The sequence below is a fragment of the Zosterops lateralis genome (assembly GCF_965231275.1).
Source record: "Zosterops lateralis genome assembly, chromosome: 3".
NCBI classification, from domain to species: Eukaryota; Metazoa; Chordata; class Aves; order Passeriformes; family Zosteropidae; genus Zosterops; species Zosterops lateralis.
Genome location: NC_139764.1, coordinates 54,414,045 through 54,440,972, shown reverse-complemented (window position 1 = coordinate 54,440,972; position 26,928 = coordinate 54,414,045). Strand labels below are relative to the sequence as shown.

Sequence of the window (26,928 nt, the reverse complement as noted above, 5' to 3'; positions counted from 1 at the left end):
TAAGGAAATTGAAGACTATATCACAGAATCACAGAAACATCAAGGTTGGAAGAGACCATAAAGATCATCTAGTCTAACCATCAACACGGTCCAACTGACACCCTTCAGACTTGTTATGCAAACACAAAAGCTATCACTTACAGCTACGTTTATTAAACTTTGAAGAGATATTTTATTTTTTACAAGGGCAGAAGAACTCAGAGATGATGAAACTTAAGGTACTTATTTTCAACAAATGGATATAGTATTTGCCACTCTGCAGATTGACCTTATCTGCAGAGTCACTGTCACAATCTAGGAAGGAGACACAGGTGATCTGTGAATACAGAAATTATGCAAATGACTGAGACTGCTTCTTTTCTGTGAAGAAGGAAAAAGCTGAACTTCTACCAACAGGAAGGAATTACTGGTCTTCAACTTCACAAACACCCTTTCACCAGAATCTTGGGTACATAGTCCTATATTATCTGAAATTATTTGAAAAAAGGGTCTCACACATTATTACACCCAAAATGACCTTTATCATCTGAAAGCATTATTCTAAAGATTTATTTTACATTGCCTATGCCCTTGCAAAATAAGACTTGTAATAACTTTGCAAAGAGGTGCATTCAACTCTCACTCCCCTACCCTGAAATTTTGCTTAATGAGGGCTGTCTTAAACAGGCTCAACTCCCAGGGCTTTTTGCCAGCCCTCTCTGCATCCTAAGTTTTCATCTGCACCTTCCAAAAGGTTGATTTATTTGGGCATAATAAGTTTTTATGTGTAATCACTTTTCTGTGAGCAGTCATAAAGACTTGTATATAGCACTCCATTTACCTGGGCATCTGTTTTTAAGGGTTTTTTTAAAGACATTTTAATTTAATTTTTAAGTCATTTGTAATGCACAAAAGGGCTTTCTGATAGTGAGGATGACAAAAATCTAGCTATGACACAAGATATGGAGTGGATCTCCTGGCAGCCTTGATTTTTGTTTGCCATCTTCCCCATCCCTTCCACAGCCAGGCACAGTTGTGTTCAAAGGGCTAAATACTAATTGTGTACAGGCTTAGATTAAACTCTTCTGCTGGCTTTGGTGCAACAAAAGGCAAGCACAGAGAGAGGCTCCCACACTCTGTGCACATACCCAGAGATGAAAGTCTCTGAGAAAGGCCCAGTTTTAAAGCCTTTTTCCTCCTGCTCTGTGTATGACTATACATGCTATACTTCAGAAGGGGATGAAGAGGCACTGCCTTTGACCACGTAAAATCTCTGAGTTTCTGCTTTCATTTCCCCATGTCCACAGCTTTTTCCAGAGACAAAATAACTCCTATTCTAAAGCTCTTCCTAAATGCAACGCTAAATGGCTCTCTCCTACCAATGAAGGATGCTGAAAATACTCTCTCTGGCCATGAAGCAATACATGCTATCTGCTGAAAGTGCCCATTAATAGCTTACTCGTCCTTCACCTTCCATTTCAGTTTAGAATGAAAAGAGGAATACAAATTCTCCAGATCTATATCCCTCCCAAAGTCCAGTGACACCCCTTTCCCATTCCCTCTTCTTCCCCCCCCCCCCACAAATTATCAGATATACATCGAAAGAGTGTGTGGTCAATTCCACTACTGTTACCTGCCCTGAGCAGCACTGGTTCCCATTGTTTGTGGCACAAGCACACAGGTAATCCTTACAGACTAAAATGCCTGGGATTCTGCATCTTTCTCTTAGGTTGCAACTTCTTTCTTCTCCACTTTTGTGGAGAAATAGCGGGAAATAGCGGGAGGTGCTCTGCACAGGGTGAGCAGGATAAGTTTGCATCCATGATGAGGCAGCAGGAGCAATCACTGCTACTCTGCCACTTTCCTGTTCACCAGGAAATATTTTTTCTGCCTTATCAGGGATCTCTTCTGATTTCATTAGCGAGGCAGTAAATGAGCTAAGTCCTAATAATCAGCCATCAGGCAGTCCTGCACCTCTGTTCTCATTTGGAACACCTGATCACGAAAAGGTGCTGCTGCAAACAAGCAGTGTGCGAATTCAGCACCCAGTGACAATGAGTGCACGGCTCAAGAGAACGGTTTTGATGTCGTTCCTATCCGTGTTACCACATCCGATAATAATCACACCAATATCTAGGGGAACACTAGAACTTGGAGCTCTGAACAGAAGGTCCTCTGAAAATCCTGAGGATCCCTGAGATCTGAGACATTTCCAAAGGACAATTCTGTTCACAACCACCCCTCCCAGTAACTGTTGCCGTAAAGTTCGTCATATTTTATTACAAGGTTCTATTATCTTTATAATCACTGGGACATCATTTTGCCAAGACCCCCAACTCACTGGGATGATCAGTCGTGCACTGATCTCATCTCTGCACCGGCCTTTATCTCGCCAAGTCAGTCTCTCCCGGCTCTCTCTCTCCGGTGTTTGCCACCGACGCCTGTGGCGCTGGGGAAGGGAACATTTTGAGCGCTTTTGGCTCCAAGTGCCCCCCGCCGGGGCAGAGAACACCTTCGGTGCGCCGCCCGCTGGCCGCCGCGGTGCGCCCCGCTCTCCGCTGGGGGCGGCGGCCACCGCGCCCCGCCGGCCTGGGAGTGGCGGCGGCGGGAGCGGGAGCGGGGAGGCGGCTCCTGCCTCTCCTGCGGACCCGGCCCCTCCTCCCGGCCCGCCCCGGCCCGCCCCGCCCGGCGCACACATGTGCCCGCAGCCAGCGGAGGGACGCGCCGTCGGGGCGGGCGGGTTCCGTCGCCTCCCCGACACGGCGGCGGCGGCACCGCGGCGCGCCGGGCGTCCCTTCCCTGGGGCGCGGGGAGCGGGAGCGGGTGGCCGCGCTGGGGCCGCCGCTCGCCATGGCTGTCGCCTACCTGCTGGGGAACGGCTCCGCGCCGCTCCTGGCCGGCGCCCTGGAGGTGCCGTTCGCCGCCAACGCCTCCGCCTGCCGCCCGCCCTGCCCGGCCTGGAGCAACGCCTCGGCGGCGCCGGGCTGGAACCGCTCCGAGCCCTGCGGCGGCGGCAATGGCAGCGCGGGCGGCGGGCCCTGCGCCCCCGCGGGCGGCGGCCCCTCCGTGGTCACCGCCATCGCCATCATGGCCCTCTACTCCGTGGTCTGCGTCGTGGGGCTCTTCGGCAACTTCTTGGTCATGTATGTCATCGTCAGGTGAGTGCCGCCCTGCCCCGCCCCGCGGCCCAGGGGCGCTGCCGTCGGGGCGGGACCCCGTGGCCGGGACGGGATGCGGGACGGGGTCCCAGGGGTGCCGCGGTGCCCCTCGGCCGGGCAGAGCGCACAGGGGCGCACTGGGGCGTGCGGACGGCGCCGGGCCCCGCGGGAAAGGGAAGGAGGCTTTTGATAAAGAGCCGGGGCGGGTGATGGGGATGAGAAACTTGCGATGGAGCCGCGGGGGGGCGGCCGGTCCGTCAGAAAGCGCTGCGCGTCCGGGGACGTTCTGAGGACCCTCCGAGCTGCAGCACCTTGGCCAGCGGCTCTGGCCAACGGGGCCTGGATCCCGCACCTGTGCCCTGAGCAGCGGGGATTTAAAGGGACTGTAGGCACTGTCTGTGAGCGTGTATGGGTACGGGGCGGTGCACGGGTAGCCGGCGCGTATCCACCTGTCTTTCCACTCATCTCTCCCAAATGCACGAACAAAATGTAAATGGCACGGCGGCTAAACGCTTCTCCGTGGCCGGGTGCGGAGATCCTCTGCCTGATGTCTAGATCTATATGTGCATATTGCAATACATTGATATATGTGCACAGACATACACGCGTATACACGTGTACAGATGCCGTGATCGCGCCGGCTTTCCATAATCCCGGCGTTCCGGCCGGGCTGCGGCACCTCGCAGCTTCCTCGCCCGCAAGAGGAAAAGCCCCCGGTGGGGCTGTTACAGCTCAGATCCCGCGCGATAAACCGATTGCCCGTGGGGGAGCGGAAAAGGAGTGAGGGGGAGATGAGAGAGGCTCTTTGCCGGCCGGAGCGGAGCGGGGCCGGGCGGTGGTTCCTGGGGGAACACTGCCACCTCCCGGAGCCGCGGGACGGCAGCGGGGCGGCACAGGACGGGCCCGGCTGAGCTCAGCTCCCCTCCTGCCTGCTCGTCCTTTCCAATCCGAGCATCCACTGAGCCCTGGAGAGCCCAGCGGGCGCTTTTAACGGGGAGGAGATGGGGATACCCCAGGGGCGCGCTCCGATCCTATCGAGGCACCCCTCGCAATTCCAATTCCCTCCCTTTGAGCTCTGCGTTCTCCGAGGGGTCGGGGCCGCAGGAGCCGGGCTTGTCTCTTGGCCTCACGGGCAATGCAGCGGCAGCCGGGGGGCTTTGAGCTGCCTGGGGGCAGCACAAGCAGTACCAGCTGTGAAGAAAGCCGGGCTGAGGGTCGCGGTCACGGCGGGGCGCTGCGGGAGGATGAGAGATGATTCCTTCGGCACTTGTTAGGGATGTCACTGCAAACCCTCTGCATCTGGTAGACCTAGTGGGAACACAGTGTCCGTCAGTGGTTCAGGAGCAGTTCAGAAACCTTGTGAGTTTAACTATCCTTTAGAGGCTGCATGCACAGAGCTGGGGGGATTCTCTCCTGTCCTGTGGTTTTGGTCAGTCTGAAGCTCAAGCTGTCTGTGCGAAGATCCATCTGCAGAAAGGCTTCAGAGTGGGGGCACGACTGCAGTCACCATAGCAGTGCTGAATGCATTCCTCTGGGAGGAAAAGCAGATGCACAGTGGAGCAGACACAGGATAGCTGTCAGCAGAGAAATATGCCACAGGTTGTCCCTGCCTGGAATTATGTATTTATTATCCTGGGCATAACCCTTACTAGGTTCATATTTCTTACAGTAATTAATTGAATTACACTTGCACCACAAAGCCAAATCGAATGAGGCACTTGTATTTAGATTTCTAGCTGAAAAAAGCATCTTTCCCTGAGATGGCAGCTTAAAAACAAAAGCCAGAAGCAATAGGAAAAAAGCAAAAAAATATTTTCATTTTACAGAGGAAAACACAAATTAAATGGCTTGTCCAAAACCATGTTATGGTTTTATGGAATTTTATGGCAAACCATACATCTCTTATGGAAAAACAGCTTTTAGTATGACGGAATTCCTTCCCAATTAATACCACGCAGCTGTTTAACAATTGGGATGACAAGGAATTTACATGCTAATGGCTGAATAGGATCTGTGGCTTAAGCAGCATAAAAATACATTCCCTTTCTCTGCTTCTCTGTAGGTGTAGTGTATGTGGTCAGCAGTAGGGAACTTAGTCATTTAAATCCTGTTGCAAAGTATCCTAGCTTGAGAGTGTTTCAAATCATATAAACCTATGGAATGGTGACCCTATGTGCTCACATTCATGCCTCCTTGCATCCAACTGCACGTAAGAGGCCAAAGTTTCTCTGGATTGAATTTGTTGTCATATTAAACTCCCCTTCTTTATCTGCCTTTCCCATCATGCCTGCTCAGGAAGAACAAAACATTGAAATTCAAATTTTTGTGAGAGAAATTGAGGCTACTAAAAATTAAGATTTTAAAATAATATTGGTACCTAGTTTGTCTTGAAAATTGTAGGAGTTGGGAGGTAGGTACTTAGGTATTTGAAACTGTCCTATTCACTTTTCAGAGTCCAGCCTAAAAACAACAGTGACTTCAGATCAAGTGTGCTGCATGCTAACATCTCATGTTGGTTTCTTTGGAAATAGTTTTAAAATAATTTTATTGTTCTTATAAACATTATTACTCTAAAAATTTTTCCACATGAGGCAAATCCACGGGTTTGGATCCAGAGCTGCCCAAGTGCTGACCTGACAAGGAACTATCACTACCACTCCAAAATGCCACCGTGCTATCCCTGCTGGGGCAAACAAAGGTCAGAAAGCAGATATGTCAAGGAGGAGTTAGAAATGTATTGTGATTATCAATGTGAAAAGAAGGCTCTTCATGCAAAGCAGGTCCATGGATTTCCAATTTATACATATTAGTTATAATTAATGCATTCTCATCCACCCTCCTCATTCTTCCAGATTGTTCCTGTTCAGCCAAATGCCTTCATCCTTGAATTAATATTTACATGTTTTATATGTAGTGTGTAAGGCTTAACCTGATGTTAGTAACATTGAGCTGTTTTCTTTCTCAAGTACCAAAAAATGCCTTCACGTGACAGCAGTAGTAGTTTCATAGGTTTTACTGCCAGCTGTGAATGTCCTGTAATCTGAAAAATCTATATAGATAATTTTTATTATCTATTTTCTTCACGTGCTTTGTGTAAGTTACTAATATGAACACAATGTTGTTATGGCTATATCAACAGCACAGCAAATGCTACTTCTAGCTGCTGCAGAGTACAACAAGACAGTGTACAATTAGTACTATGTGGAATTGAATTAATTTTCACAGTAATCCAAAGGCTTTTCCAGCTTTCTCATTGTGTCGGTGGAATATTAGTCTCAGAATAAGAGTGGAAATATGAATATGCCTTGTGATAAAGGCAATATGCTAGAAAGCTGCAATAGATCCTAGAAGAAAATCTTAAGCATTGCAGGTCTGGAAAAGAGGAATAGCTCACAGAGGCCCCAGTCCTCCACAATCCAGATGCTCTGGGAGAACTGTAATTCCACCAACAGCCGCTGAAGTCACTCCAGTTCAGAGTGATTCCTCAATTGTTTTTCTATAAATTTTTCACATATCGTAAACAAAGGGATCTCAGGTTCTTCACAATCCTTTGTAGAGGAAGGAAATGCCTTGTTTCATTGAGTAAATGACTTTTACAGACCTTTAAAGAAAAAAAAAATATGAACAGGGAAAGAAGTTGAAGAAGTCCTCTCTCTGAAATTAAGAGAAATCTTTTCATGTGTCTCAAAACAGCCTCTTAATAGTGTTTTGAAAAACAAAGAGCTGTGATTGAAGCATCATCCAATCTGGAAATACTGTGCAGCACTGAAAACTCTGGTTAGTTCAGCTGTGCTCACTCACAATTCAGAAAAACTGTTCTGTTAAGTAGAACAGACTTACAGCTGAAATTTCAATTGTAGAAAGAATTGATATCAGAGGAATAGATATTCTCACACGTGTGCACAAAAGTGTGGAGTCTTTTTAGAGAAAAAAATCTGAAAATTATCACAAGCTTGAAAGTGAGTGAAGCAAAACAAGTGTTTCTAAAAAATAGGTTCTTTGCAAGGTGACATGATGTTATGGATGCAGTGTGTAAGGTGACCTTCAGCATCTTTTGTAGCAGCATAGATCAGGGAGCTTAGAAACTGAGAAGTGCATAAAATTCCTGCTTTTCTTTCCTGTCCACAGCCTCATGAACTTCTCTGCCTTTGCACTGCATTGTTTGTGTGAGTGTCGTGCCTGTTCCTGTGACTGCAAAGGCTGCACCCCCATGCTAAGAGCTGAAAGCCTCAGCAGCCTTATCCAGTCATGGCAATTATGAATTAATACAGCTCACAGCAGCAGCCAGGGAAGACCTGGGGACAGAACTGAGGGAGCACTGTTAGGCAGGAGCAGCAGAGGAGCTGGATTAAATCAGCAGCATAGCAAGGGGGTGACCCTCAGCATCCTGCCTTACAGAAAGGCAGGTGTCCCTGTTTACATATGTTTGTGATGGAGTTTACCTACCTTTGCTGGTGGGTAAATGTTTAACTAGCAAGCAGCTCCCCTCCTTCCCCCAAGATGAAGGAAAGCAGACAGCTAAAATGGACTGTATACCTTTATATTCTTATTTTTTTAAAAATATGTTTTTATAGACATGATCAAAATTTGACCAAAAATACGTGAGGCTACCACCTGGGTGTAACACCCATCTCACTGAGCAAACAGAGGCACCTGAGGGATGAGTGAAAGCTCTGCAGCCCCAGACTCATCTCCAGACACTGGGCTGGCATGCTGTCCTGTGTGCAGGAGTGCACAGACCCTCTGGCTCTGCTAGCACCTGCCACCAGGCAGTTCTGGGTAGAAAAGGACCCTTCTCACTCCATTTGCCTGCAAAATGCTGTTTGATCCCACCATACTTTTCCTGGAGTCACATTATGGTAATGGCTCCCATGAAAAAATAGTGTTAAGCACTTCCTGATTTTTTTTTTTAATTTCTTAATAATAATCTCAATAATAATCTTAATAATCTTAAATATTCAAAAGTTACCAACTTTTCAAGGCTTCAGTAAGGGTAGAAAATACTGCATTGCTTATATTACGTAATTGCCAGCAAGCTAATGACTAATGAGCTGTTTAGCTAACATAATCCTAAAGCGCTGCTTTATTTCATTCTCATTTACAGTGTTTTCCCAAACCATCAAGCATAACTTTTGCTGAACACTGTGGATAAGCTTTTATAACTTTTCTAGATCAAAAGGTGACATATTTAAAAAAATCTCAAACATAACATGATGCAAGTCCAAATGTCTCAGAATCATGATTTATCTTACTAACCTCTTTCCCAGCCATAGCCAGCAGCTGGTGTTTAGTCACAGAGTGGAAAAAATAGGGGCAATACTGTGTAAGTATCCTTCTAATAGACTTTTAGACTGCAGAGAGACTTTTAGAGCTGCAGTTTGCATCAGCATTTATTCAGTAGCTTTTTGTGGACATTTCTAACATGCAGCACTGCCCAAAAATAAGATTGGAAGAAGTAGGTCAAAAAGATTGCCATTACTAAACAAAGGTGCTTCAAAACAAACATTTGAAGCTTTTTTACTGATTCTAATTTGGTTATTTTTAAGCTTAGGTGTTCTAAGAGGGTTGTTGTAGAGATCTTCATTAACAGACATTTTCAAAAAACTACTTTCATGACGATTCCAAGTGAAAACAAGTTTTCGATGCTTGATAAATCTCTTAAAAATACAAATCCACTCTCGTAATTATATTTTTTAAAAATCCAAAAGCAACTATTTTCTGAATTGTTGTGCTTGAGCTGATCTCAAAGAAAGCTCGTTTTATAACCATCTGTGTCTCCTTTGCTTTATATCAGGAATTTTTGGTTTATGGTATTGAAAGTGGGGATATTATAATTATCTTTCAAAGACCCCTAGTCCCTTTTGGAAGTGGGCTTTTAATAGTGTTCACTATCAAGGAATTCCACAGCTTAGCTGAGCTGTGATAAGCATTCTCATTCATCCATTTAATGTTAAACACTTCTAAATTTTATTTATATTTCCCTTTGAATTTACATGATGAAAAAAGGTAGGGATGACACACCATAGCTAATCAAATAACTGTGAAGGACATGAAATAGATTTTTTTCCACCTTCTTACTGAGAAGTGTTCAATTATCAGCTATAAGATCTTGTATCTCAGATCAGGAATAAAACTTCAGAACAAAAATGTTTGTGTAAAATGGAACATCTCCTCCTCGTTGTGTTGTGTGGAGCAGTTCCAACTGCGTGAAGTCTCTTTTTTAAGGTGGAACAGGGAACAGCAGTTGTCACTGTGCTAATCTTCAGCCCTGGGATGTGCTGCCCCTATAGAAAAATCATCTAAGGAGTCAATTACCCAACTCACTCTCTTAAGACTGTGGTCTTAGCAACTCCCTCAGAGCTGCAGTTTCAGACACAATCTCATCCTTTTCATGTAGAGACTGAGTCCATGATTCCCAGTACTTTTGATTTGGTGTTCTCACATAACACCTAACTGTGCTCCTTCTTCCTGTCATGCCAGCTTCCACCATTGCCTGCTTTCCCCTTCTCCCCACATCATAGGCAATGACAATCCACCGCATTTATTTTCTCTCTAGTTTCTTTGTCTCACCTCTGTCACTCCTTTCCAGACCACACTCAACAGCTTCACCAGAAGATGCCAATCTCCTGTATGCAAGAGGCCATGCCTTGTATACCTGATGCTACTTTGGTCTGTGCAGTCTGTGTGTGGCCTGGCCTCCTTGCCCCATGCCATCTCCCTGCTACCCTCTGACCAGGGGCATTGACTACCTGCTATTCTCTACCACACCTTTAGGGATCTCACATCTACTAGCCTTAAAACTGACTTCAAAGGCTTCCCTGCCAGCTCCCCTGCTGACCAGGGATATTTCATGTACAGTCCTTATCTCAGGTGATCAGTCCACAGATCAGGAGGAGGGTATCCAGTGCCTGGAAACCAGACAAAGTAGCTGATAACTTGTCCCCCTCTAGAAAAATGTCACCACAGTTATCAGAGGTGTAGTCAGCAATTTTACTCTCAGTCGCACTTCCCTGAAGGCAGAGGGGAAAAAGTCAAATTGAATATACTGACAGTTTTCCTTTATATGTCTTACTAGCAAAGCAAAACCTTCAACAATAAGCACCTGCTGGTGGATAATGGCAATATATTGGAGTTAGCCTTTTTAGCACCATTGATTTATTTCAGAGAGATATGCTACACAATAACCATGAAAGCAGGGACCTTTATTGGAGACTTATATATGCCTCAGCACCAGGCAAACAGAGACTCAAATAAAAGTGGTTTGACAAACAGGCCAGATTAACTTCTGAAATAATTGGCAGGTAATTTTCCTCCTGTCCAACTAGGCTGGAAGGGAAGGAGGTGTACCGGCAGATGACTGTTTGGGCGCTGGAGCATACTTATTACTGTCATTTGGTTTTTATCATTAAGTGGCTTTTTAGGATGTCTGGGAAAAGGAGAAGAAATTAGGACATAAGACATGGCAGCATCTTAAATATTTTTGTGGCAAGTGATATACCTGTACCTATTCTTGACTGGTTCTCCACCCTTTTTTTGAAGAAAAGAATGCATCACATCAGTTTTATTTTGCATGGATTTCTGCCAGGATACTTTTCGCATTTATGTAGCTTAAAGCATAAAAATAAAAATAAGTCATAAAATAATTACTTGTTATGACTACTGTGAAGTTTGTGTGTTCTGTCTGAAGTAATCTCCTTGCTTGTTAATCCTCTCAGTCGGACATCAGGGGAAAGGACCAGCCTTCCTCCTGAAAATAGCTATTTTTCCCAAAAGAAAAAAACTTGTTTTATTCTCTCCAGGTAGGGCCTAAACTCACTGGCTCAAACTAAATAACAGAAAGAGGACTTCTATATGATGCCTTTCAGTAGGAAAAAAAAAAAAAAAAATAAAAAACAGGCAGAGCCACAAAGACAGCAGCAAATCATTTTTAGTCCAAAGTCCAACACAGGAAAACAGGATGAGTCAGATGCCCTCACAACTCTCATGGTGCCACATCATTTCCCAAAAGACTGACACTCATGTCTAAAGGTGACTCTGCCTAAAAGGCTTTTATTTAGCTCACCCTCTCCCAATACTGAGGTATGAGATGAATTCCTGATGGGCTCTGAATACAAGAAAAATGGCCCTGAGCTGGTGCTGCTTCCCAGGAGGTGATGTGCTCTGCTTGCTTCTTGCGCATCCTGTAAGCAAATATTGCTGGATCGGCACATGCCTTGGCACTGCCCTGATGAGAGGAAGGGATAAGCTGGGAAGTCAAAGATGCTAACAAGGTAACCCGAGGGAAGTAAACTATGGTGACATTCTGGTCAAATCTCTTTTGTACTACGGAGGAGAATAGAGTGACAAAGCATTAGGAAAACAAATTCTTAGGGAGGAAACAGGTAGCAACTGAAGCAACTACCATCCAGCAGCTCCCTGTCCTGTGCTCAGGTCCACACTGAGCACATATAAACTCCGACTCCTTCAAAAAATGGACATCCCCTTGCCAGTGAGTGAAGGAAAGAGAGAAAGCTGCTCCAGAACAATGTATGTGAAATATGACCGAGTATGTCAAATAACTAAACTTTTTGAGTTTAGATCTACTGCACTCCTTCAGTATGTCATGCCTTGACACCTAAGTGATGCCTAATATTTTTTGTCTCTGATTAAACCACCGTGACAGGTCACAGCAGTGACTGGGTAGTGCTGTGCTGGGAGTCAGGATGCAAGGCTTTAACAGGAGGGAACAGCAACTGTCTCTGTCATTCTTAAAGGCATTAAAAGCTTCCTTACTTCCCCATTTCAGCTTTTAACCCCAAACTCGGGATGGGCGCAGGAAGTAAGTGATTGTGATGCAAATTGCACAATTTCATTGCAACCTAGTGTGAACACTTTCAGCTCTATTGTTGTACCTGCTCAGGGTTTTGTTTAGTTTTTCAATTCTTTGCTGGTTTGGTTTCACTCAGGGCCAAATTACAGCCTTGTATAAGGCTCTTCAGTAGAACATACATCAAAAGGATGCAGAAGTTGTTAACCACAAGATGGCACCTGCAATCTGGGTGGCCTTACTGCCTAATAACCGATCAGTATTGTGCACAAATTTATGGTGCTTGTAGCCAGAGATGAAATTCAATGGCTAAAGGAATAAGCATTCAGAAGTACCCATGAATAGAAAAATCAAAGACTTATGTTTTCAAGCTGATTAAATCATGTGTTTGCAGACATGAAGGTTAGACCTATCCAGAATATATATGACTTCAGAACTTTTAATAGGTTAAAGCCTGCCACAACACACGTCACAGCGGTGGCTGAGATACAGTATGGGTCTTTCACTCTATAGAGACTCATTATCATGGAAATAAAAGAAAAGGATAATAAAATAGATGAACATCAGTAAAGTCCATAATTTGAGACCCTTCAGCTCAAAGGTACTTTCCAGAATGTGTCTTGAGAGACTTCATTTCAGTGTCAAATATTAAAACTGGCTTGGCAGACAGAAAAAATTTTGAGGGTTTTTACAAACCACCTTGAGTATGTCATGACTGTTCAAAGCTTTAAGGGCTCAAGAAAAATTGAAAGTACCAGATATCTCAGGAAAACATGACAAAAAATCCTGGTTTCCTACTGTTTTTTAGTTGCATATACAAGGTGTACCAGAACAATCATGGGGGGGAACAAGTTAATTTAAATTGATTCAACTAGGCATAGTTCACATGTTTTTAATCTTCCCACCCAAGGCAACCTCATCTAATCTAATGTATGCACATAATGATTCCTCATTTGTTTAACAAGTCATTTATGCAAGAAGAACATGAATTTGAAATGCTAACCTAATCTCCAGCATCAATAAGGGTCGTGTCAGGTGTCTGTGTGCAGGACCTAATCGTTGGCTGTTGTTTCTTTCAGCAGCCAAACCATTTGGAGAGTGACTGCTTTCTGCAGTGAATCTCCAGTGATTTTGTCCAGTTTTTTATGTATTTTGTGCTGAACTTAAACACAGATCTTAGAGTAGTCTTTGTCTCCAGATTGGCATTCTGTAGGCAAAACCTTGCATGCCTTTGTGTTGCTGAAAGCAATTATTACCAGTCTGTCATTGACCAGCCCATTTCCTAAGTGCAAAAGATTTCTGCTTTCTGTTTCTGCTTTCCTCCTCATAGATGTTATTCAGAGAGGAAATTTTTCAAGTTAATTTGTGATGTTATGAATTAGTCTGAGCATCATAATCATCATCATCATCATCATCTATTATTATTATTATTATTATTATTATTATTATTATTATTATTACTATATTCTGATCTGGTCCAGAAGGGCAGAAGGTCCTTTGGAGGAGGGGATATCTCAGCAATCCACATGGATGAAAACCACTTGACCAAGGAGCAGTAGGGACACAACTACTGCAGTTGTATAGACTAAATAGCAATGTACAAACTCTATGAGGTTTAAATAAATGATGCAAACTAAAGGTGTCATTAAATTTTAAGAAGCTTAAAAGAAGAGACTTTTTAAAAATATTTAAAGGTGGTAACTAAACTATTGGAGTGGACTGGCCAGAAACAGGGCTGTGGCAGGTGTCTTTGCAGAGAGTCACAAACATGCACACGTCTCTCCTGTTGCATGAGAAATGGAAGAGAAGGCACTCCTGGCTCCTGTCCAAGGTGCTGTTACACTTGGGAGCTGTTGTCGCTCTGAGGTTAAACCGGATGAAAGTTTTATTTGGTTTACAAACTACAAGTGGCCTGTGGGCAGACAGTTGAGGGGTCCATTTCAAGACTTTCTAATAATCCTTCAATACTAGGAACTTGGTGACTATCTGAGGTGATTTCTCACTCTTTTCTCCATCGCTTTTTCTTATTCCAAGTAAATCTCAATTGAATGGACTGTACAGATCAGGTCTTCAAACTTGAAGTTTACTTTAAAGCTTTGTAGGATTGAAGATAAAGCTGAGCTCTCTTAAAAAATTAGACAGACATAAAGTGTACTCCTACTGTTGTAAACCTGATTTATCATCTACTATTACCAATTAAAAAACAGTTCATAAACATTTATTTTATGATACAAAACCTGCACTGAGGAGTTAGAAGGCGTATACTAGTAGGTACCAGTATTATCATGAGCATAATTAATTTGGGTATATACCAAGAGCAGTATTGCACAAAATATTCACAAAGAGCCCCTGAATCATCACATTCTATTAGTCTTTTCATTGCAGAGATGCAAAATAAAAGTAAGGCCACCCAAAGCCAGCTTCTGTCTTCACTTGCAATCTTGCTCATTGTCATGCAAAATTTAATACACTTGATGTTTTAGATGATGAAATTTCAATGTAATTTAAATACCAGGATTCAGATTTTCATGAGTTAGCAATTAGGATTTTTTTCTCTACATGTCTGCTAATTTTTAGATTCTCTAGTGAGTTTGAATAAAAGTGTGAAAGCAGTACCTTAAAAGATTGCATTTATAAATTTTGATATTGCATTATAAATTTTGTTATAACTAAGTCCCTCTCAACTGTAGAAATCACATCACATATGCATCTATGTCTGGATAATGGAAATGTTTGTTCTGCTTGTTCAAATAGGTAGACCGATACCTTAGCAAACAGTATAATAACAGCTAAGATCAAGACTTTGAAAAACTCCATTTTGATCAACTGTTACTTTTCATGCTGTTAAAATTACGTTTAATTGATTGCTTTGGTATTTATTTATTCATGCAGAAAAATAATCCTGGGGACACTGATAATCTACTTATTTGGAAAAGTACATGTTTTACAAAATGTACCTTGCAGAAATAAGCCCCTTATAAAATCTTTAAATTTTCTACAGAGAAACACCCAAATCCCATCAAATTCACTGAAAAGATTATTGTAAATTTCAATAGGCTTTTGTTGATTAGGCAGTTGTGGAAGTAAATACTTGCTATCGCCAAAAGTGCTCTGCTTCTATTCATTGTAAGAACAGCATGATTAGAAGTACAAAGGGTACAGAGTACATCAAGCAAAAGCCTTCACTAAAGGTCTATAGAGGCCATTAAACAAAATAAGTCCAAGAACTTTTAAACTGACAATGTATATTAGATAGCAAAACTGAAAAATATGTAGCATTTAAGTAGGATAAGGCCCATGCCCAGCAAAGAAACTTTATTCTATTTATTCTGAGCTTTTTTCTGTCCATCCTCTGTCACGCTGAAAGTCATTTACATATTGGTTGGTGGTTTGGGCTTTTTTGCTGTGTCAAGCATTCCTTGTAAATCATAATTAATTATGATTTAAATGATTTAATTATTATTTGATGGCTTTAATTGCTGATAACAAAATATTGTCATTATTATCTTGTCCTGGAATCACGTGTGATGGCAGCAGCACTGAGCAGCATTCCCAAGTGTGCTTTCTTATCCAGCTGTAAAGAAGGAAGGCAACCACCTAAGGTCTGAGCAGGGATCAGCAGCCTGGGTGAGGGCACAGAATCCTCATCCCCTTTGCCTGTTTGTGCAGAGCTGAGAACCACTGCCCTTCTATCACTGTTCCTGCCTGAGCAGATCAGGCAGGAGCAAGCTGGATATGTCTGCTCACAACACAATCAAACCTTCAGGTTAGCTCTGGACACACTTTCAGCTACTCCTGGATATCCCAGACCTTTGGAGAGATACTCATTTTGATGAACCACAGGGCTTAGTACTGGATAATAGTAAAAGCAAAATATAAATGTTGCTGCTTTTATTCTCATCTGGAAGATTCTCCAGCAAATTGCCCAAGAAATATTCTCCCTCCAGTTTTTAGGGCTGTAGCTTTTATTATGTACCTCTCTCACACTGCAATCCTGTACATTTTTTCCAATTTCCAGAAGAGAGATGTTTGCAGCATCTACCTCCTCCTGTGTTAGTTACAAACTTGTTATATAAATGGAGTAAGAAAGATTTTCACACGACCTTCAGAATATGGAGTTTATTTACAACTTGAAAGTATCATATTCAGATCATACTTTCTCAAGGCAGCAGTCAAGATAGAGTTTGGATCTACTTGAAAATCTGTTTTTAAAAACCACCCTAAATTGAAATTAGGATTTTTATTGTCTTCTCATGGACAGTGGTAAAAATGAGAGAACAGATCAAGTACCAATGACTTCAAATGTTCATCATAAAAGCTTTCTAGGTCCATTCAACATGAAGTCCGCATTTCTGCACACCCTACCAAAGTTCCAAATGCACATTCCCCACACAATCCTTTCATTGGGATTTTTTGCAGCTGACTCATGTTCAGAAGAGATCTAACTCAGAGAGAGAAAATCCATAAAACAGAGTATTTTACATTCTGTCTTCCCTAGCAGGTTCCCTGACAGGTCTTTTCAAATGAGCTATTCCTCTTGAAAAGCACTCAATAAATTGTAAAATGTTTGATCAAACGCTCTGCTTGTTAATTTTGCAGAAATGGAAAGAGGTTTCTTCAAAAGACCAAGCCATCTGACCCCTCAAAATCCAAGCAGCCACAGGGCTCAACAACCTCAGCAGCAGTTAGGGCAGCATGGCCAGGAACATTACTTAAATTGAAACATTTTTTGTGCCACTGCAGAAGTACAGCATCCAGATTAAAAGTGGGTCTCAAGTGTGCTCATTTGGAATGACTTCATTACTACTCCACAACCTACAAGTGAATTCTCTATTTCTACAGAACATAGTTATGATATTTGGCACATCAGCCGAAAATCTGTCCATGTAGTACAGTACCTGATCAGTAAGCATAAATTTTTTTTCAGCTTCTCAGTTTTTAGCATCTATAATATTGTTTCTTCTATGTGTATCTTTTCCTTCTGCACAAGTTAAATTAATCTTTTCTTCCTTGCATGCTGTAGCTGATGTCTCACTGAACTGCCAACATGTAGGTGAATCATAACATGGTCATTCAGTTCAAAGCAGAAAATATGATCTTTGACAATATTTAGCACATTATTTAGCACATTATTTTACAGAAGCTTCTTATAGATGATGCACTGAATTCAGTTTTATTTAACAGTGTCAGTTGTGGTCATTCACCTGCTCTGCCAATTTTTTTTTCTAGGTACACGAAAATGAAGACTGCCACCAACATCTATATTTTCAATCTTGCATTGGCAGATGCCCTAGCAACAAGTACTCTGCCCTTCCAGAGTGTGAATTACTTGATGGGAACCTGGCCATTCGGTACCATCCTTTGTAAGATTGTTATATCCATAGACTACTACAATATGTTCACCAGTATCTTCACCCTCTGCACCATGAGTGTGGATCGCTATGTGGCTGTTTGCCACCCAGTTAAGGCCCTTGATTTCCGTACCCCCCGAAATGCCAAAATTGTCAATGTCTGCAACTGGATCCTTTCCTCTGCCATTGGCCTGCCAGTTATGTTCATGGCAACTACTAAATACAGGCAGGGTAAGTCTGGCTTTCATTCCTAAATTGAGTACTCAACATTTAAACTCCTTTCTGCATTGCTTAACTGTTGTGTAGAGGCATTGAATTAACTTCTGACCTCCAACCTGTGTAAAGCAAGTATCAGTGAAAACGAGTCCCTTCAACAAATTTGCATCTGGCTGTAGTTGACTGGACAAACAGTGCATGTGATCTGTCCTTTATGAGAAGCAGCTCCCCCTCCTTCTGTGGGTCCACAAGTCTTCTGTACCACTCAGTTTACTGTAGTGTTTGAAAAAGCATCTGTGCCTGCCTGCCTTCTGCTGTGGGGCCTTCTGCATTGCCCTACAGCCACCAGAGCCTGTGCTGTACCCAGGATACTCCCACTGGGAAGCTGCCCATAGATATGTTACACCGTGTCCAGCAGGACATGATACAGAGCAGAGAGCACATTCTGGACCACTAGTGCTCTAAGATCTTCCATAAAGCAGCAGTGAAAGCATGTCAACATAAATCTAGACCCTCCACAGTGCATAGTTACCAAGTGTCATGTCATTGCCCATTGCCCTGAAATGTCCAAACTCTCAGCATATATGGTGGCTTAACAATCTTTCTTTTCACCATGCTTTATACTGAAAGTGAAAATGAGTCAAAGTTTAAGCATTTATGACAGTTCAGCTCTTTTCATTGTTTAGTATGCATTAAATTCCAAGCCATAATATGCAAAAGAGAATATGTTAATTTGGTTTTGTTTTCCTAACTCATGCTTCATGCATGTTTTGCAGCGCTCGATCCTACCAATGTCTGTGCCAATGACAGGTCACAGATTGCTTCATTTTACATGTTTACTTAGGTGTAAAGTCTTCATATATTTGCCTATGATATTTAATTAAAGATAAGTTTAAAGAAAAGCAAATGGAAAACTGACCTGCATGTTCTTCTCTGCTGTTTTCCTTTTCCTCAGGCTCAATTGACTGCACACTTACATTCTCCCACCCTGCTTGGTATTGGGAGAACCTCCTGAAAATCTGTGTGTTCATCTTTGCCTTCATCATGCCAGTCCTGATCATTACTGTGTGTTATGGGCTGATGATTTTACGCCTGAAGAGTGTCCGCATGTTATCCGGCTCCAAGGAGAAGGACAGGAACCTGCGGAGAATCACAAGGATGGTTCTCGTAGTGGTGGCAGTGTTTATTGTCTGCTGGACTCCCATCCACATCTATGTTATCATTAAAGCCCTGGTCAACATCCCAGAAACTACTTTCCAGACTGTCTCGTGGCACTTCTGTATTGCTCTAGGGTACACAAATAGCTGCCTTAATCCAGTCCTTTATGCATTTCTAGATGAAAATTTCAAAAGGTGTTTCAGAGAGTTCTGCATCCCCACTTCCTCAACCATCGAGCAGCAAAACTCCACCCGAGTCCGACAAAACACTCGTGACCATGCTTCCACTGCCAACACTGTGGATAGGACTAACCATCAGGTATGACTAGCAGTGGAGATGTCATCTCTGGATCCAGGCCATCCGCTTGGAGATGACATGTGTTCTGAAGTTACCACTTACACTGATCTGTAGCTGTTGGAAAGTCTGAACACCTTCAAGGTTATATTTGAGACTGGTGTATGCATACACAGAGACCCCAGTCCTGCATGGTGCTAGTTGTTCTCTTCCCTGCTTGATGCTCAGAAGCCAAGGGTTCAAAAGCGCACCTTGGGTGACTGGGTCCAGCGTGCATGCATGTACAAAGCACATAAAACAGTGTTTCCCTTGCAGGATGTTTGCAACAGGTTGAAAATTAATCACAGATTTCCCTGTTCATACTCCTTGTCTGCTGATGGAGACAGGAGTGGGACAGAATACAGATCTCTCTTCTTCTCCCATCGCAGCAGTGAATAAAAAGATAAAAAACTCTACTTGTTCACTTTTTATTGAAGAACAAAGAAGGCCTACTTGGCCTTGTTTGTCCTGAAAGTCATGCAAGAGATAGACCAAGGCTTGTCTACATGCAGTTCTTGTGTCAGATAATTATGTGGTGAATAAGATGGAGTTAGATATGTGTGTATATATATATATATGTTTGTGTGTGTATATATATATTTATATATATATGTGTGTGTGTGTGTGTGTAGATATATATATATGAAAATACATACACACATGTTAAATACTAATGTGCCATTTTGCCATTTTGCCATTTGAGGTACACCAAGAAAATACCTTTTCCATATAGAAAAAGCCTTTAAGAAGTAGGGATTTTATGGCACATCAGATAACAAGAGTTGTTTTGGGGTTTTTTTTATTCAGCCTAAATGCCTAGTTTTTGTAAAGAAGCTTTTTTGTACATGTTCAATATCCATGGTCCTGTGCTTAGTCTTGAGAATTTCCAAGCTCCATCTCTCAGCAAAACATGAAATCAAATATAACATTCATGAAAGTAATTAAAGAACATGGCAAGCACTAGAAGTCTGAGTTGTCTCTGTAATTCCCTAAAAATAAGAACAGAAGGCATAAGTCTGGTTCATTCCTTGCCATATCACCTTTCAGCAATATACTTAGGTTGCTCATGCAACAATTTCTCACTGCTGCCACTTCAGCCACAAGCTGACTGCCTCCTCGAGGTGCAGAACTCAGTGGCTTCTTGTGAAAACAGCTACCTTCCTGACACTCAGCTGCTGCCAGATAGCCCAAATAAGAATATCCCCATCTCCAAGGGGATTTAACAGTAATTGCACCAGAAAAGAGGAGGGAAGTCTAAATGGAGAAGGGCTAAAATGAGAAGCTTTGTTAAGCATCAACAATTGGTATTATTCACCAGTCTCTGATTCATACATGCCAAACTGTGGCCTGTGAAATTGGCACCTGCTCAGTCTGGTGGTAAAGCAGAACTGCCAAACCTGGCATAGGCACACATATATATGTGTGTATGTATGTATGTATGTATGTATATATGTGTAGTATTTACTAGGTGTAACAAATTACTACATTCATCTGTTAACAATGCTTTTGTAATCATCAGTGGAGTCAATTTTGTGCATGTGTCTGACAACCAGATTGTATTTCTGTCTAGTACAATTCCAGCTTTTTGGAGTGCAGTGTGTATGCACCCATTTTCTACATTTAGTTACATATCTTTATATTACCTCTAGTAGAGCTGTAGCCTTCTAAACTTCTACCCATAGAAAAGATTCATGTGGTACTGCTAGGAGGCTGAGTGAAATAAAATCTATTTCCCTGAGCACTGAGAAAGCACAGAGTAGAAGATGATGTTTCCCAGAGAGATGTTTCAGCCTACACCACCAAGAGATACAGCCTTCTGGGGCTGGGATGGAGCAAGCAAATGAAGGGATCTTGAGAGTGGCAATAAGGAGGAAGCTAGTCCTGTAGTTGGATTCTTTTCTGGTTAGGGTTTGATTTTTTCCTGCAGGGAATAGTGATGATATAAATTAGTTACGAAGAAATAAAGCATATGTAAAGAGAAGGGAAGGGAAGGACACTGAAGGGAAAGGGAGGTGAGAGGAAGAATGATGAGGAGAAAGAGAAACATAAGGAATGAGTCCAAGTGAGGCAGTAAGGATAGAAACAGAAGAAAAGAGCCAACCTGCATGGAACAAAAAAGGCATATGCAAAGCTGGAAAAAATTGTTCAACTACTTTGGTAGCTCTTCTGAGCAACCATGACTTTTCCTCAGAGCCAGGGAGAAGAAGACAGCACTTGGTAGCTCAGGTCTTCATATGTGAGTGGATAGGTCTTGGCATGTTCGGGTATTTGAAAGACTCTGGAGGGGCCAACTCCACTTCTGTCCCTGCAGTCCTTGCTTTGGCAGCTGCTGATGCTGCCATTGGTTTATTTCTGCCAGATGTGCTCCCTGAATGCTGATCTGGGCCTTCTCCCTGGAGTTCAGCTCAGCAGCTATTTAGTACAGTCTTTCTCACTCTCTATAATGTCTACAACATGCATTCACAGCAAGCCATTTTCAAGGCTTAATTTATCTTTTTTCTCCAGCAAACATTTCTGTAAGAGACATTTTTTGATGTCTGCTTTTATCGGAATGAGAGACAAGATTGTTGAACTAATTACACTAAAAAGGTTTTCTGGAATAGTAAGTACAAGTGTAATACTTAGTATTTTTATGTTATTATTTTAAACACAAAAAGCCCTAGAGTGAATGTAGCTTTAGCTCTCAGAAAAGAAAAAAGAAAATAAACTCCCAAACCAATATTTGCTCAGACAGTGAGATTCTGTAAATTCTGTAGACAGGGTATTATTTTTACAGGTAAGTGCTTTCTGTGTATCTGTTGACTGAAGTATACTGACAAGCTCTTTCCTGTATAGACAAGGCCTTGGAGAGCATTTGGTATGAATTCTGATTGCAAGGCTGTGTAGTACTTGGCACACTTCTCATAATTTTCTAAGAAACAGACGTTCTACAAGTTGCTTTTTTGCTAGGTGAGAATACTTTTCTTCTGCTAAAGTTAATGAGAACTGCAAGGCTCAATCTCTTAAGGCCTAACACTCTTAAAGCATTTAAGAGCATTTAGAATTAACACTCCTAAGTATTTAAGTTGTTGGAAGGAACAGCAGCGATGAGTTCAAAAGCACCAACAGGAAACAACATAAATATTCATATTATTCTGAGTGAATAGACTGGCCTTTGGCCTACTCTGTGGCTCATTGGCACTACCAAAAAAGTCTAGATTAAGTGCTTATAGTTTTCAGGAGGGTTTATGCAATCTTATAAGTGCATTTCATGGAGAGGGAGTGATGTAATCCCAGGGAAAAAATGCTTGAAAAGCAAAACTGCTTTCTTTGAACTTTTCTCTGTGATCAAGTATTGGCAGGGGAGGGGAATGAAGAAACTTTTGCAAATGGCTGAGGGTTTTTGGTGTTGTTGACATTAGCTGATTCATATCAAACTCTTGGCAACTATATTGAAATAGCTTTTACTTCAGATGCTCAGAGACTCACTGCATCAACTTATCTCTGAGATTAAAAGAAGGTTTAAATTTTTTTAAATATAAAATCAATTTATAACTATTTTCCCCTGAAAATGAAGTTTTTGCTAGTACCTATGTGTTAATAACAAAAAATCCTAAATCATTAGGGAACTAGATTAATAGTTACAGAGATCTGAGAAATCTAATTTGTTTCAGTGGATTAGTTTCTTTGTGACCCATTTTTATAGCAGCTTCACCTGAATGTATCCATGCAACTAAGCAAATTATGTATAGGCACATCTTCAGGACTATTTAGTCCTATGGTAACTCTTCTTTTCAATTTCAACTTCTGATGCTTTCTTGTCAACTACTGAAATATCTACATGCCCTAATGGAAACTGTAAGTCCTCCCATATGATGAAAATCAGGCCTCAGATATGTTCAATAACAAAAAGCTCAATCCTGAAAGCTTTGCCTTTACTGCCTGGATTGGCAGCCACATGTAAAAATGAAAAGGATATTGGATTCAAGAAAAAAGTTTTTAAGTTAAAACAAGGAAAAATTGAAAGCCAGTTATACTTTGATTGACTAAATGAAGAAAGTTTTCTTAATTCCTAATTTTCCTTGTGCTATATGACCCACTGTGAACAAATATGGGGAATGCTGGTGATTCCTGTTGCAGAAACATGAAAAAAATTGGGCAGTGTCTTGGCAGATTCACGTCTACTTGCACTGACAGAGAATGGCCTTCCTGTGTATTTTTAGAAAATTAATATGTCTCATTTGTGAATTATACTGTATTCCATAATAATTTTCAAGTACTGGTTTCTTAAAAAGCCCATTTCTGGCAAGATAGTGACATCTATAAAACACTTGTCCAAGTTCAATAGATCCTTAAAACTGGGCTTTCTTTTGTAGCTGGTATGCATTGACATGAGCTGTTTGTGAATCTCCGGGCTTCATCTGTGTCTCTGCTTTCCATTCCATAAACCCTCGATTTGCAGAGTCTCCCACCCAGCTCTCAACAGGTTTTGGTACAAAATTTGCAGAGCAAAAAGGGGTTGCAGCCTTTCAGGACAAGCCATGCAGTAAGCAGGTTCTCTTGATGAAAACATCTGTAGTGCTACTGTGCCTGCAGGCAAGTAGGACTCAGCATGCAGACTGGGCACACAGGGCTGAGAGATTGTTGGGGATTTTTTGCTGATGTAAGTCCACCTCACACAGAATTGAAACTAGGCTATAACTGAAAATCCAGAAGTTAGACACTGTTCTGATATGAGCACAGAATGTATTCAACTAAAACACTAATTACCCTGTAACTGCTACAGAAAGAATACAGAAAGGGAGTGAAATTTTTCCATGGTCTTGAAATTTATAGAGAGTTCCACCTTAGAAAGAGAACAACTGGTTTGAAATGAAGTATATTCTAATTCAAATTTCAGACCTACTGATGTTTCTTTGTGATCATTTCCTCTGTTGCTTCACAGCAAAAGCCAAGTCTTGCCTTACTCTGGGCTAGATGCTTAGCTTTATTCATCAGGACAGTAGCTGCAAATGAGAAATAAATTCCTCTTAAAAACACACACACACAAACTTGTGGGTGGGAAGATATCAAGCAATTGTTCATTGTATTTGCAATTTCTTTCCTTTCAGCTGGAACTTCAAGAAGCTGAAACTACTCCACTGCCTTGACAGGGTCTCCTGCTGCATGGCTCTCACAGCAGTTGCCACTGCCACAGTGCGCTAGTGGCAACATGTAGGATATGCTTTCCCTCAAAAAAATACCACAGAGGAAAGTGCCTGCTTTTCCAGTCTGTCAAAAATTGCTTCTGCAGCACATCTGCATTGCACATAACAGAAGCATGAAATGTAACAGCGAGCAGAGCCAGGATATGTGGGGCCTTCCAGGCTCCAGTGTTCAAAGCATTCCTGTTTACCAGGAGCACATACATTAGTCTAAAACAAAGCTACTGCACCTGTAGCAACCTGACATGCTCTTGGTAAGTTACAGTAGTGTTAAAACAGGTTGGAAACACAAACTCAAAGGCTAGACAACTATAGTTTGAAAAATAAGGTGAGCTTTTGAGGACAGAAAATAATGGAATATGAAGTTGTAATACAGTTGGGTACACTCTATTTATTATTAAAATTTATTTGTAGAGGTGTTTTCTGTGCAGGTTATTTGCGTGCTGAAGTCTCACGAGGTCATGTAGAAAAACATATTTGTAGTTGAAGAGGTCTTCTCTTGCAAGGGTTGCACATTCTGCAGTTTCAAAGGAAAATATCTTTTTCAGTGATCCCTTAATAAATAAAAAAAATCAAATCCCCCAAAAAACCCTTCAGACTTCATCTGCTTCTAATTCACATGTATTTTAAAAAGACTTTAAAATCAAAACAATGAGCTATCACTTTTTCTAAAAGAGGTGAGTAAATGAAAGTATTCTACATTGTTATTGATTGTCAAATGATCGCCAAAACAGCATATATTAACATAAATTTCTTTGTGAATAAAAATGTAGCTATGCGCCTGTCAGAGCTTGCGCAGGCTGATGATGTCTTCTCTTTCAAGTAGTTTCTCAAATTTCAGCTGCTCTGTCAGCAGCATTTGAGTTTGTAAGTAAACGACAGCCCCTGTGTGAAGTACTTGGAGCAGTTAATGTGTTAGACCTTTTTTTAAAAATAAATTTTAAACAATTTGCTAGACATCTATTTTTTTCTTAACCAAACCCATACGTAGTATGTTTACTTTTCTAATTAACATAGTACAGTCTGCATCTGCATTTTGTATTAGCCGCTAAAACACATTAAGATTTCAGGAAGAAATATTGTGCTGCAGGAAATGCCTTCTTAGCTGTTTTCTAGTATGAAAATTAGAAATATACATGTAAATAACGCGTAGTGCAATGGTATTTTCTAGACATTGTTTCTTACTTGCTTTGTAAATAAATCATCAGTAGTTAGCTGGGGGAAAATGTACTTTGATGTATTTAAGTGTATTCTGAAATACAACTATATGGAACAGGGGGCTTTTTGTCTTTCTGCAGCCAAAATGTATTTCTTATTTTCATTGTTAAAGTCTGTGTTATAATAAGGTTATAATGTGAAATTGTTTGTTTCTGCCATAGACTGCATAATAAAGATTGAAGACCAAATCCTTGCGAGTTGTAAATTAAAGGATTATTTGAGTTCCATCACTGTGTTGCAGCTAAATATGTAGCCTATGTATCAGCAGAATATGATGCTAAGTATAACAGAAGTGCCTTAATTTTTTTCTCTTTCTGTTGAAAATTCCACTGTGTGGTCATATGGATTTATGTTTAATTTTGTGTTAATTTAGTTGTATCACCTCATAGTCATCATTAAAGTTTAAACCAGAGTCATCACCATTCTTAGAGGTTTTGCATCTAATTTTTAAACAGAATAAGATAGGCACTTGTAAAAAGTTGATATGTTGTTTTGCACCACACAGCAGTATTATTTAAATAACAAAACCAACACAGAATACATAGATTTGAATGGACTTACATCCTATGACATCATTACTACCTGAGGGATTCAGAGTAGTCTGACATGCTCACATACAACAACCAAAAATTTTTAAAATGTTGAATGAGTGTTTGGAAAGTCTTAACTGATAGACCAAAAACATGCTTAAGTAAACTTAAGATCACAGTTTTGTGAGCAGTCAAAAGTTCAGCTTTCACAAAATTTACATAATTAATTGAAGCCATTCTTTCTTTACTTTGCATGGAGCACACAGGCAAAATGCTGTGACTTGCTAGCAGACAGCCAAATATTTTTAAGGACATTTTCTGTTTCTGCAGTCCAGCAATTGAGAAACCTGACTGTAAACATGTTTAGCAGTAATAATGTAGCCTTGATGGTTTAAGGATATGAGGAAGTAAATTTTATTAGCAGAGCACTAGCAAAAAGTAAGAAAAATGGTTTTTTTTTCATAAGGCTTGAGTGTTCATTGTTAGTGCTTTGCAGCAAGTAGCATATTATTACACCACCTCTGTATCTGCATTGTAAACCTTTAATAAAAATGTCTGTTTCTTGTGGATTTGCGCTCAGCCCCATTGTCCATGTTTGTGGTGAAAACATTAAATAGCACCGACCCCAAACAAACCCCTGAGGAGACCATTTGTCACGGATGTCCATGTGGACACTGAGCCTTAGACCACTGCTCTTTGAGTGTGGCCGTCCAAGCAGTTTCTCATGTATTGAGCAGTCCACCTATCAAAGCCATATGTGCCCAGTTTAGAGAGAAGGATATTGTGGGAGATCATGCCCAAAGTCTTACCTATGTCCAGACAGATGACACCCAAGGCCCTTCTCTAATCCACTGATGTAGTCACTCCATCGTGGAAGGCCACAAGGTTGGTCAGGCAGGATTTGCCCTGGATGGCTGTACAGGCTGTCCCAAATCACCTCCCTGTCCCCCATGTGCATTGATATAACTTGTAGGAGTTTTGTGATGTTCCCAGACA

At 41.5% G+C, this 26,928-nt stretch overlaps 1 protein-coding gene across 2 annotated transcripts; it reads left to right on the top strand.

Moving 5' to 3' along the window:
• Positions 1 to 2,829: 2,829 nt before the first annotated feature.
• On the top strand, positions 2,830 to 24,200 carry OPRM1 (opioid receptor mu 1; the record flags this gene model as incomplete). Of its 2 annotated transcripts, none has more annotated exons than XM_083857712.1 (4): positions 2,830 to 3,137; positions 17,173 to 17,525; positions 18,466 to 18,986; positions 24,092 to 24,200. In XM_083857712.1, the coding sequence occupies 4 exons, from the start codon at positions 2,830 to 2,832 to the stop codon at positions 24,128 to 24,130; spliced, it is 1,221 nt and encodes a 406-aa protein (XP_083713838.1). The 2 variants fall into 2 exon arrangements, with proteins under 2 accessions (XP_083713838.1, XP_083713839.1); XM_083857713.1 differs by lacking the exon at positions 24,092 to 24,200 and adding an exon at positions 21,837 to 21,887.
• Between the last annotated feature and the right edge of the window lie 2,728 nt (positions 24,201 to 26,928).